General features: G+C 50.2%; 1 protein-coding gene across 1 annotated transcript in view; it reads left to right on the forward strand.

The window, feature by feature from the left end:
* The window catches only part of LOC306787198 (TANK-binding kinase 1-binding protein 1-like), a gene marked incomplete at both ends in the record, with an annotated part of 69,600 nt that overhangs the window by 35,786 nt on the left and 21,735 nt on the right, over positions 1-12,079 (forward strand). The window contains 3 exons of the mRNA XM_079282283.1: positions 3,097-3,337; positions 3,506-3,637; positions 11,900-12,004. Coding sequence (XP_079138409.1) covers positions 3,097-3,337; positions 3,506-3,637; positions 11,900-12,004 — 478 coding nt within the window. The remainder of the gene's footprint in view (positions 1-3,096; positions 3,338-3,505; positions 3,638-11,899; positions 12,005-12,079) is intronic.

Here is a 12,079-nt window from a genome sequence, read left to right on the forward strand (position 1 = left end):
TTGGAAAATTAATTATTCAAAAATAATTATGGATTATTATGCATATATACTGTAATAAGACTGGAATAACGTAGCCTCACACGGGGCACCAGATGTTTGGAACGTAGAGGGGCGTGTTTGGGTTATCAGCATTTAAGAAACTGAATTCTTGACATCAATAGAATTATTAATGTGAGTAACAATTATTAATGATTATTAATAATAACGGGGCACCACCCTGTAAACAGGGACTAATAACCAAACGATAAACTAAGTCTCATAATTAGTGGCCACTCGTAATGTCAATAGTCGGGTGCGACTACACATTCGAAGTGACAGTGAAGGGTTAAGTTCGTACACAAGGCTACTACATACAGATCTTATTACACAAATATGCACAAGTAATCACAAACGACTGCTCTTTAAAATATAACAGAATTTATTAAATCGAAATAATAAGTGATCAGATCAAATAATATCACAACCAACAACGCTGTCATACAATTTTATGTGCCTAATATCTAAACAAATGAATAAAATGGGTGATGATGTATGTAATACAAGTATGTGTGTGTGTGTGTGTGTGTATGTGGAAAGGAAGGTGAGTCCTAACAGCTATCGCTAAAGACTACAAAGATGGCGGCGTCGAGTGACGCAGACAAACAGGCCTTAAAGAGTTATAGCTAAAACCTTCCACCAGATGGCGGAGTCGAGTGACTCAGACCAAATGGCGAATGGAGGGGGGGGGGGGGTCAGCTATATGTGGTTGCGTGTGTCGGCGCACACGTGTGTTGGAACAATAGGTGAGAGTTTCACCCACAATCCGGAGCTCTATGTGTGTGCAAGTTACGGAAAACAAGAGGAATAAAAGGGCAGAGAGAGGAATCAGAGTTTCTGTGTGCGATGTCGCGTCGTAGTGAAAATGAGGATCGCCGAGCGTATCTCACACAAGTTGCCGTTGTCGCTTCGCGAACTGACGACACTTATGCCCGATAGTCGCGTTTCCACACTTCACTCACAGAATCGACTCGAGGAAAGAGAGCAAGAACAAAGATGAAATCAAATAATCCCAAAAGCAACAGTCAAACAGGAAACGCACAGTACGACGGACCTCGGAGCTCCGTCGACGATTGCGTAATCTCTCAGCAAAACGAAAACAATGACTTTAACACGACAAAAACACGGGAATAATAACATATAAATGAATGGCCTGAATTAAACGTAAGTTCATTTAAGCTAAACTACGCCCAGACACCGTGACTCTTACTATGAGATGCTTCGTGGCAAGGTTGTAGAGTGTTTGTCGATGAATGGTTTTCCCTCCTCCAGGAGGAAAAGAAAAGCGTGAGGCTGCTGTGGTTTCAGCGTCGCTGGTGAGCGGTTGCTGGTTCGGCCCGGCTCGCTGCAGAGAGGAGGGCCTGTGGTTTCCAACGTCGGCTGAGACACGTGTCGGTTCGTATCTCTCGGTAATGGTCGGTGAAGGAAGATTGTTTGGTCTTCCTAGTACCGTGGCGTGTACACGAAGGGGGGGAGCGGCGCGTGGAAGAGAGGATGCTTTCCGCGGGCCAAGGCCTTAACTCAGAATAGACGTGGTTCTTTTTCGTCCAGCGAAAGAGCACGTGCGTGCTGAGATGAGTGGGGGTTGAGGTCGATCGGGTCCTCTGGTGATTCTTCTTGAGACCGGACGGGAGTCCAGAGCGAAGAGAGCGATTTTGGCTGCGTTGCCGCTTATAAGCGGGTCTCTGCGCACAGCGGGAGACGGCTTGTCGGCCAATGAAAGGTCCACCTCCGCGGTGGACCGAAGGTGGAGGTGTGGTCATCTCCAGGGGGCAAGGATCAGACCCCAGGTCATTTGTGAGGAGGGGAGGCCCATGTGAGGGACTCAACCAGCCAGGAGGTGGCGCCAGAACCCCAACAACCTTTAGTGTGTCAGAATATCATGTGGTTACCATGTATCCATTTGGGTCTCCAAATATCCTTTTAGAGCTCCGCCTGGATCTCTTCATGGAAGAAACACTGTAGAATGGTCATACTTTGTCCAATATTCTTCAAATTTGACAGTTGTTCACTGATAGTGTAGTTATAGCCCTATACTGTCCTTTACCTGTACATATACAGCCACAGGCAGTTATTTACAGTGAAAGATACTTTTTTATTTTATGCGGACAAAAATCTTCAAATTTTACTGGCTCCAAAGGCCCACTGCTCTGTTTCTGTATGACCTACAGGTTTTCTGACACTTTTGATGCATATAGTCAGAGTGGGCCCCGGGACACTTTGTACTTGTAAAGTTGGGCCCTGAGGTCAAAAAGGTTAAGAACCCCTGCTATAAAGGAAGTGGTATGGCTGTTGTGAACCCGTACTCATGTTTGAAATATATGGTTGTAGTTAGCACTTTTATATTCAACAGTGAATGAAGCCAATCAAGGTCTTGTGTACAACTTGTTGAAGTATGATGTGGACACCTGAAACCTCTAGGTCACAAACAATGAGAATGGAAGGAGACATCTTGTGTCCAGCAGTCAAGTCAGGTCTTTTTTTCCATGAGGGAGAACGACAAGATGCCATCTTACCAATTTTGAACAAGGTAGTTCAACTTCTTGAACTACCTTAAACTTAAACTTTTTTTAATCAACCAATCCAGCCCGTCATGACGACCAAGACATCACACTTGCCCACAATAGTGGAGGTCTACATCTTTTGTACGGCAGTGACTGGAAAAACCTCAAATTTCTGAACACACACACATTTTTCCTATTTTCGTGGTGGGGAATCATATTTTTTTCATAACCGTGGAAACCATCACTGAGAGTAGAGTTTAAAAAAAATAAAGGATGTACTTTACGGCAGCAGATGGGAAACAGCAAAGGATTGCCTTGCAGACTCAGTCGGCCCCTGGCAACATTTTGAAAACACACACACACACTCTGCAACTATCACCTCTGCCAGGACGTGGGGCTTGACAGATTTGCCATTATTGCCCCCGCTGTGTGAGGTGGAGGGTGCAAAGTGACCTACTGAGCCGACATGGTCTTGTCAGTCAGCCCAAAGTGTTTTCTGCACTGTTTTCTGCACTCTCTGAGACTGACTACAACCGTTTCTCCCCCTCTCCCGCAGCTATCTGATGATGGATCTATTCCGCAGAGGAGAGCTGGGGCTGCTGGGAGGAGGAGAGGGGCTGAGGGTCGACGTGGGCATTCCCGGGATCAGCTGGCCGGCCAATCGGCTGCCAGAGGACATGTACCCGGCGTCAGGGTTGGCCCTGGCCGCCGCGTATCATGACATCAAGACCCGGCTGGCCAGTCTGGAGAGGGAGAACAGCAGCATCAAGAGGAAGCTCAAACACTACGAGGTCAAGGTGGAGAGCAACACACATACATACACACACACACACACACACACACATACACACACACACACACACACACACACACATACATACAAAATAGAACAGGATTAGATATAATAAAGCTTTCATGATGTGTGAATGCATTATTTTCTGGAAAGTTGATCTCCTCTCCTGCAGTTTCCTATGGTCAGTGAATTTGGAGAGGAGAGGATACTGTGCTGTTCCTGTGAGCCCATCGTCAAGGACACCAGTGTAATCCAATCAGAGACCACCAACCTGCAACAGAGGATCAACTCTCTCACTCAGGAGGTACTCTGCAGAAATGTAGTTACATGGAAGTGTTGCTGAGCCGGAGTGTGAAACGGAAGGAAGGATGGCAGGAAAAATGGGTTCCAGTGTTTTCAACACATGCGATTGTACAGAACCGATCTGTTGTAGCGTTTTAGCTGATCCCTGGTCAGTTCAAACACTGAATGATTTGCATTGGTGAGGGAGCAGCATGAGTGAAGACGATACAACTTTTGTCTCACTCATACTAAGTAAAACTTAATTTATATACTCGGGTTACAAAGTGCTTTTCTGTAACATCAGTTCAGAAAAACACAAATACCAAGTGCAATGTGTATGCTGCTCTTGTTTTGTGCAGGAAAGCTTAACAGATAGCTAACAGTAAATCCTTTCAATAAAGACCCAGGCATCCGTTGAAGAGTTTCAGGGCTTTCGTTAGAAGTTCTTAATTTTGTAAAACTGTGGAAACACAATATGAAATATGGCCTTACAAACTGTCCATATACACATTCATGAATACATAACAACAATTCAGCATATAGCCAACATGAAAGAATGTTCGACTAGCTAGCTTCTAAGCTAATATTAACATTGCCGTTAATGGAGAAATGCTAACCGCGATTACCATTTACAGTTTTTCTCGATTGCTAAGACACATTTCTTGAAACGGTCACCCATTCTCTCAAAACTGTAAACACAAAACCTCATCTTCAAGCACTATTTACAAAACCTCTGAATCCTCTTGCAAAATGAGACAGGTGGTTGAAGGTGATGTCGACGAAGTGCTCTGCACTGTAGGCCTACTACAGCCTACAATACTACAGTAAAAGGGACAAAAATCAAAGGAGTCAACATGACATCAATGTGCTTCTTCTTGTCTTTGGGCTGGGTCAGACCAGAGCACTTCGTCGACATCACCTTCAACCACCTGTTTGCTCTCTAAACTGGCTTATATTGGTTGTGTCACATCATTTGATACAAGTGAAATCCATTTTGAGTGATTGTGTTTAATCAATGACATCTGTTCTCTATTTGTATTTGATCGTTGCCACTTGTGTTTACCAGTATGGATGACATGTGCATTAGAGTGCAGAATGTGTTTTGAGACTGAGAATGTGTTTCGAGTTTTGCTGAAAAGTCTAAGTGAGATCTGCAAATTGTGTTTTACCATGTGACACAGTTTAAGGTATTGACAACAGACTGCACAATTAGCTAAATGAGTTCAGGCAACTGAGAAATTTGTTCAGCCAATGGGTTTTAGTGTTTTAGCAATTGAGAAAACGAAAGTTACGAACGTAACTACGGTTCTATGAATCCTGGATGACCGCCAGAGGCAGTGCTTAACACTGGATGTATTCCGTCTCGCGCATGCGCAGGTCGAATATTTATAACAACAAAGTCACTCGTGACCTCAGGTGACTCCCGTCGTCTATAAGTTCCGGTGTCATCCTGAGTTCAGTCCTATGGAATCTTCTCGCGAGTTCACGGGATTCCGAGTGACCAAGAACTCTGGCGGTCATCCAGGATTCATAGAACCGTAGTTACGTTCGTAACTTTCGTTCTATTTCATCCTTACTGACCGCCAGAGGCAGTGCTTAACACTGGATGACTTATACCAAAAGAGTCACGAGGAATCACAAGTACCCACCTTGTATAGTTCAGGCAGAGGAAGCTGGCCAAAGAACCCTCCCCAGTGGGTGAGGGGTGGCAACGTTCACTCTGTAGTGTCTGGTGAATGTGCTCGGTGAGGCCCATGAGGCCGCAGCACATATATCCTCCACTGGCACACCTCTCAGGGCTGCCCATGACGTGGAGACACTCCTGGTAGAGTGGCCCCTCACTCCGGATGGTAGCGGACGGTCGCTCGCCTTGTATGCCTGGGCAATGGCTTCCACTATCCAGTGGGACAGGCGCTGTTTCGAAAGAGCACAGCCCTTCTTAGGCCCACCATAACTGACAAAGAGCTGCTCCGACCGCCGTATGCAAGCGGTGGCCTCCACATAAGCTCGGAGGGCCCGCACCGGGCACAGCAGCCTTGACCTCTCCTCTCCCGATGGGGGGTCAAACTCCGCAAGCTGGATAGGCTGGTTGATATGAGAGCGTGTCAGCACCTTTGGGAGAAACGCTGCATTAGGCCACAAAGTAACCCCCGATCCATCTGAGTTCCACCTCAGACACGATTCACTCACCGACAGGGCATGCAGCTCGCCTACGCGTTTAGCCGAAGTGATGGCGAGGAGAAACACCGTTTTGGTTGCCAGCCATCTCGGCTCTGCCCGTGCCAGGGGTTCAAAAGGAGGCAAGCACAGGGTGTCCAATACCAAATGTAGGTCCCATGCCGGGGCCTTCGGGGCGTTTGGGGGACGCAACCGCCGAGCTCCCTTTAGGAAGAGGGACACCAGTCTGTGGCTCCCTACTGTGCCATTGTCGACCCTAGCATGGTGCCATGAAAGAGCGGCCACGTACACCCTCAGGGTAGCGGGAGACCGGCCCTTATCTAACAGGGACTGCAGAAACTCAAGTACAACAGGTACGGGGCACTGCACCGGGTCCTTGTTCCGAACCACACACCAGTCAGAAAACAGTCCCCACCTGTTTTCGTACTGCAGCCGGGTAGATGGTGCCCTGGCATTCAGGATAGTTCTTCTGACTGGCTCTATGCAGCCAGTCAGCAGCTGGTCGGGCCCTCCAGCGGCCAGACCCATAGTTGGAGGCGGCTGGGATTGGGATGCCAAATCTGACCCCCTAGTTGCGACAGGAGATCCCTCCTGTCGGGGAGGTGCCAGGGTGTCCTGCAGCAGAGTCTGTGCAGTAGGGAGAACCAGATCCTGGCTGGCCATAAGGGGGCCACTAACAAGAGTCTGTGGCCCTCTTGAAGGACTCTGAGAAGTGTTGGCAAGATCAGAGGGACCGGTGGAAAGGCATAAAGAAGCCCCTGTGGCCACGTGTGAGCCAGGGCATCCTGACCCAGAGGACTGGTCCTCTCCGTCAGGGAGAACCAATGGGGACAGTGGGTCGACCTCTCCGAGCCAAAGAGATCCACCTCTGCTCTGCCGAAGAGACCCCAAATGCTCTGCACCACCTCTGGATGGAGCCGCCACTCCCCCGGTGGAGGCTTGTGACGGGACAGAAAATCTGCGACCTGGTTCCGTTCCCCTGGTAGGTACATTGCCCGAAGGCTGGTAAGACGAGGGGCAGCCCAGGTGAGAAGGGCACGGGCTACCCGTAGCAATTCTGCAGATCTGGTGCCCCCTTGATGGTTGATGTGAAACACCGCCGAGGTGTTGTCCGACCGGACAAGCACATGCTTGCCCCTCAAGTATGGCAGAAAATGCTTGAGCACTAGGTGCACAGCCCGTAGCTCTAGAACATTGACATGCTCTATGTGGTCTTGAGCAGACCACTGCCCCTGAGCAGTCCTGTTCTGCCACACTGCACCCCATCCTGAGAGGCAGGCATCTGTTGTGACCACCTCTCTGCGGAATGGGACCGAACCCATGGGGACACCCTTCGTCAGGTATGCCCTCTCCCTCCATGGGGATAGGGCGAGTAGGCACTGCTCCGATACTACTATTGCCCTGTGTTTGTGCCACCTGGCATCCAAGTGAAAGCTGTTCAGCCATCTCTGCAGGGGTCGCAGTGACAGTAACCCTAATGGAACGACCGCCGAGGCAGCTGTCAGTTTGCCCAATAGGCGGAGAAAAAGAATGTAGGGCACCCGCCTGCCCCCTTGGAAGGGAGAGAGGCTGTGGAGGATATCGTCCACCCTTCGGGGTGACGGACAGGCACTCATAGTGACTGTATCCAGAGCCACACCAATGAAGGTGATGCTCTGAGAAGGGCTCAGGGAGCTCTTCTCCATGTTTACCCTGAGGCCCGACCGGGCCGCGTGAGAAAGAAGGCGAGCAGTGTCCTGCGCCGCCTGAAGCTGGGATGGCGCACAGATCAGCCAATCGTCCAAGTACGGCAGTATTCTCATGCCCTGTGATTGCAGGGGGAGAGGGCAGCAGCGACACACCTTGTGAACACCCGTGGGGAGAGGGAGAGCCCGAATGGGAGCACCCTGAACTGGAAGTGACCGCCTTGAAAGGCGAAGCGAAGAAACCGCCTGTGGTGAGGTACGATGGGAACATGGAAATAGGCATCCTCCAGGTCGACAGACGTGAACCAGTCTCCCCTGGAAACCGCCCGAAGGACGTCTGCTGTGGTCAGCATGTGAAATGGCAAGACCCTCAGGAACTTGTTTAGTCCCCTCAGGTCCAGGATTGGGCGCAGTCCACCGCCTCTCTTTTCCACCAGAAAGTAAGTTGAGTAGAACCCCCCGGGCTGTGACCGGGGGTCCACCCTCTCGATTGCACCCTTGACCAGGAGCGTGGCTAACTCCTGGTTCAGGGCTAGGGATTTTACCGGATCGGAGATACTGGTCATTTTGACCCGGCTGGAGGTTGGTGGCCGGCGTCGGAACTGAAGCTTGTACCCCCGGGTTAGGGTGGACACCACCCAGGGGTCTAAAGCATGAGCTGCCCAGTAGCTGATGTGCTGCTGGGAGAAATAACCGACAGCCGGCCGGGAGACATCATCTCCTGTACCCCCTGCCTCTCGAGGCTCGGGGGGGGGGGCCTGGTAGTCCCCAAGTCTGGAGGTTGTCTAGGGGCAACGTAGGTAGGGTTTTGTGGGTAGCGGTCCGGCCTCCCAGCGGTACGCTGAGGCCTGTGGCGACTACTGGGGTGAGCCGGGGGCTGAAAATGGCCCAGAGTGGATAGAGTAGGACCCCTACGTCTGCGGGGTGCGGGCATGTCCCTGCGAAGACCAGAAAACTGCCGCCTGGTCTGGCTAGCTTCAACAGTCCGCTGAAGCGCCTGTATAGCAGCTGACCCAAACAGCTCACCCGGTTCCACTGGGAGAGTACGGAGGGTCCTCCTACATGCCTCAGAGAGGGGTGACTGCGCCAGCCAAACCTGGCGGCGAGTCTGGACCAGGGTGGACATCAGCCGTCCAAGTTCCCTCGACATGAGCGCAAACGCCTGCAGTGAGGCATCACTGAGGCTGGTTGCGGAGGCATCGGAAGTAGACTGCTGCAGAGAAGCTGAGAGGGCAAGCATGAGGTGGGAGAGGGAGTTGCCAATATGACCCATGCGTGCTGCTGTGTCATAAGCCCTGGATAACATGTCATCCGTGACCCGACATTGGGGTCGAGGGCACCTGGCATCGGGCCTCAGGGTCTCCTCAGGGGAAACTATGAGGGACGCAATAGTCGGCTCAACAGCTGGCATACGGGTGAGGCCAAACTTTGCCGCGTCCTGCATGGCCGCCAGGGTTCGGCCCTCTGATGTAAGATGGGACAGAGCCCCGGTGTCCCTCCAGCATGCATGTAGCTCCCTCAGATATTCCTCGGAGGGCGGAACAGCAAAGGTGGTAGGGGCGAGAACACGCCTGAAGAAGGCACTCGCAGGCTGGGGTTCCGGCTGCTGCGTATCTAAATGCAGGCGTGCCAGTGCCATGCGAATGACAGACCCCATGGAGCTATCGACTGCACCCTCCGAAGAGCCCTGAGCTGAGGAACGGGAGGCAGGTCCAGAAGCCTGGGAGGGCTGCTCTTCACTGTACTCAGTAAAGAGCGTGGCTGACGCCGCCAGTGACATCACGTCCTCCTCTGAGCAAAGCTCAGCCGCGGGTGGATCTGGCGCTTCAGCCCCCCCTACACTGGGTTGGAGGGCCAGTAGAAGCGACTTCATCTGAGCTAGCTCGGAGGTCAGCAGATCCACTCTAGAAGACAGCCCGCTGGGTTTAGCCCTCTTGGAGGGAGCCCCTGCAGTTTCTGCGGCCCTGCGCTTGGAACGGGTAGGTAGGGCTGGATTCAACTGACCCGACAGGGGGAGGTCGACCATACCAGTCAGGTGTTCCGCCTCGGCGAGCCTAGCAGTCCTTACTGCTCGAGGCATGATGCCACAGTTCATGCATGGGTTCTCAGAGAGGCCCTCCCTCAGATGCTCGATGCCAAGGCAAGCGGGGCAGAGGTCATGGCCATCATCAGGCTGCAGAGGAGCCATACAGGTCCTACAGCCGGGAAAGTCAAACATGGCCGACTCTCTAGGCCAGTCTGAGCGGATGCTCTGCTGAATGTTTGAGAGCGGCCGGGGACAGTCAGTGAGAGGGGAGCGAGGACACTCTCTTAACTCAGATAGTTGCTGGCGATATTGGTGTCCCACCAGTTAGCCTGAGCGAGAGCACTCTGCCACTGTGAAAACAGGTCAGGAGAACAGTCCTTCTAGCAAGAGGGGAGCGAGGACACTCCTCACTTGGATAATTGCTGTAGATATTGGTGTCCCACCAGTTAGCCTGAGCGAGAGCACTCTGCCACTGTGAAAACAGGTCAGGAGAACAGTCCTTCTAGCAAGAGGGGAGCGAGGACACTCCTCACTTGGATAACTGCTGTAGATATTGGTGTCCCACCAGTTAGCATGAGCGAGAGCACCCTGCCACTGTGAAAATAGGTAAATAACACCGTCCTTCTAGTGAGAGGGGAGCGAGGACACTCTCTTCACTAGGATAGTTGCTGCAGATAATAGTAGATACGATAGATAGTTGCTGGAACTCCTGGTGTGCTACCAGTTAGCCTGAGCGAGGGCACTCCGCTAACTGTGATATCCGCTAACTGATATGGCCGTAATGTTCTCACAACAATTAATGGACACAATCAGAGTATTTAGCTTAGACACCCCCGAGTATCAGCTCAGTCTAATAAGCCGGCGAACGCTCCTGATCCGGCCGCTTATGTTTACTGTGACGGGCGGCCCGACAGCGTACCCCGCTCACGTTAGCCCGCCACTCGATTAGCTAGAGCGGAATGCTCTGCAAACCGAGGAACAACAACGAACAATGGTTTCAACAATGTCAGTCGATCTCACCGATTGCTGCCCATTTGGGTCCGCCAGACCCAGACTCGGGCTCGATGGTCCGTACGGCGCCGACGCCGTTCCCTCCCGAGAGGGACCGCTTGTCGCAGCCTTTGGAGGGCGAAGATCCGCAACCCCGACCGGTGGTCACAAGGCTACCGCGACAAACTTTAACATATCTTGCTCTTAGACAAAATATATATTTTTTCGACTACCATGGTAGTCAACCTGCATAGCGAGAAGAAAAAAAGGACTGAACTCAGGATGACACCGGAACTTATAGACGACGGGAGTCACCTGAGGTCACGAGTGACTTTGTTGATAATAAATATTCGACCTGCGCATGCGCGAGACGGAATACATCCAGTGTTAAGCACTGCCTCTGGCGGTCAGTAAGGATGAAATAGAAACTGTAATACAACGCAAATGCTATATTAACAGAGCAAATAGAATAGAATATATCTTCTCATGCTTCATAACGAAATACTCACAGACTAAGGTCTCTCAACGTTACCAAGCAGAAGAGGTGAAACATTAGTGCAGCGTGTCCTTTCATTAGAATACCAAAACAACGAGGTACTAACTACGGCAAGAGAGGAGGGACAAATACGAGCATGAAAAGGCAATGACATTCTACAACACAGAAATGTGGGGGCAGAACAATGTGCATTAAAGAAAAAACAAATTAGAAATACAAACACAAGGACCTTAAGAACACAGGAACCAATTAACACCCAGATCAACCCTTACACTTGAACATTTATGGAATTTATAGAAAATACAACTTGGAGAAGTGCGTTTTTAGATGCCAACAGGTTTTAGTTGGATGACCTACGTGGATGCTCGGTGTAAGGGACTACTTTTATCAATCGGCAAAACAGTATTTAATGAAAAACGTACTTGAGTAGCAAGTAACTTAAAAAAGAAAAGAAAACACTGACACACTTAATTTTTATGTTTTGTGCCACCACAATGTAATGCTGTGTCAAAGGTTGTGGTTATTTTACGTATTTATGTGAAATCACATTGATACATAATATACAGTATTTATACTGCATTGGGGGTGTCACGACATACCGGTATTGACGATAACCACGATATTTCAAAAATGTAATATTGATATCAATAATACACGTATAATAATCTTTAAATCTTTTTATATGTATACAATGATGTTTACAGACTCTCTCTCCACCTCCTCCACCGTGTCGATGTGTCCTTAGGCAAGACACTTAACCCCAAATTGCTCCCGCAAGCTGTGCCTACGGTGTATGAATGGGTGAATGATGACATGTAGTGTTAAAGGGCTTTGAGTGGTCGGAAGACTGGAAAAGCTCTATACGGGTACAGTCCATTTACCATCTAGCCATAACCTCTCCTGTCTCAGCTCCAGAAGAGTAAGGAAAGAGAGGAGAGGTTGGAGGAAGTCATACAGGCTTATGAGAAGATTCACTTGGAGAAAAGCAATGTCCAGAGAGACCTGGACAAGATGGTAAATGCGCGCGCACACACACACACACACAACATAATATTATTCTATATTCAAGCGTTGAGGAGAAACTTTGGT

The sequence above is a fragment of the Melanostigma gelatinosum genome, assembly GCF_949748355.1.
Source record: "Melanostigma gelatinosum genome assembly, chromosome: 13".
Classification (NCBI taxonomy): Eukaryota; Metazoa; Chordata; class Actinopteri; order Perciformes; family Zoarcidae; genus Melanostigma; species Melanostigma gelatinosum.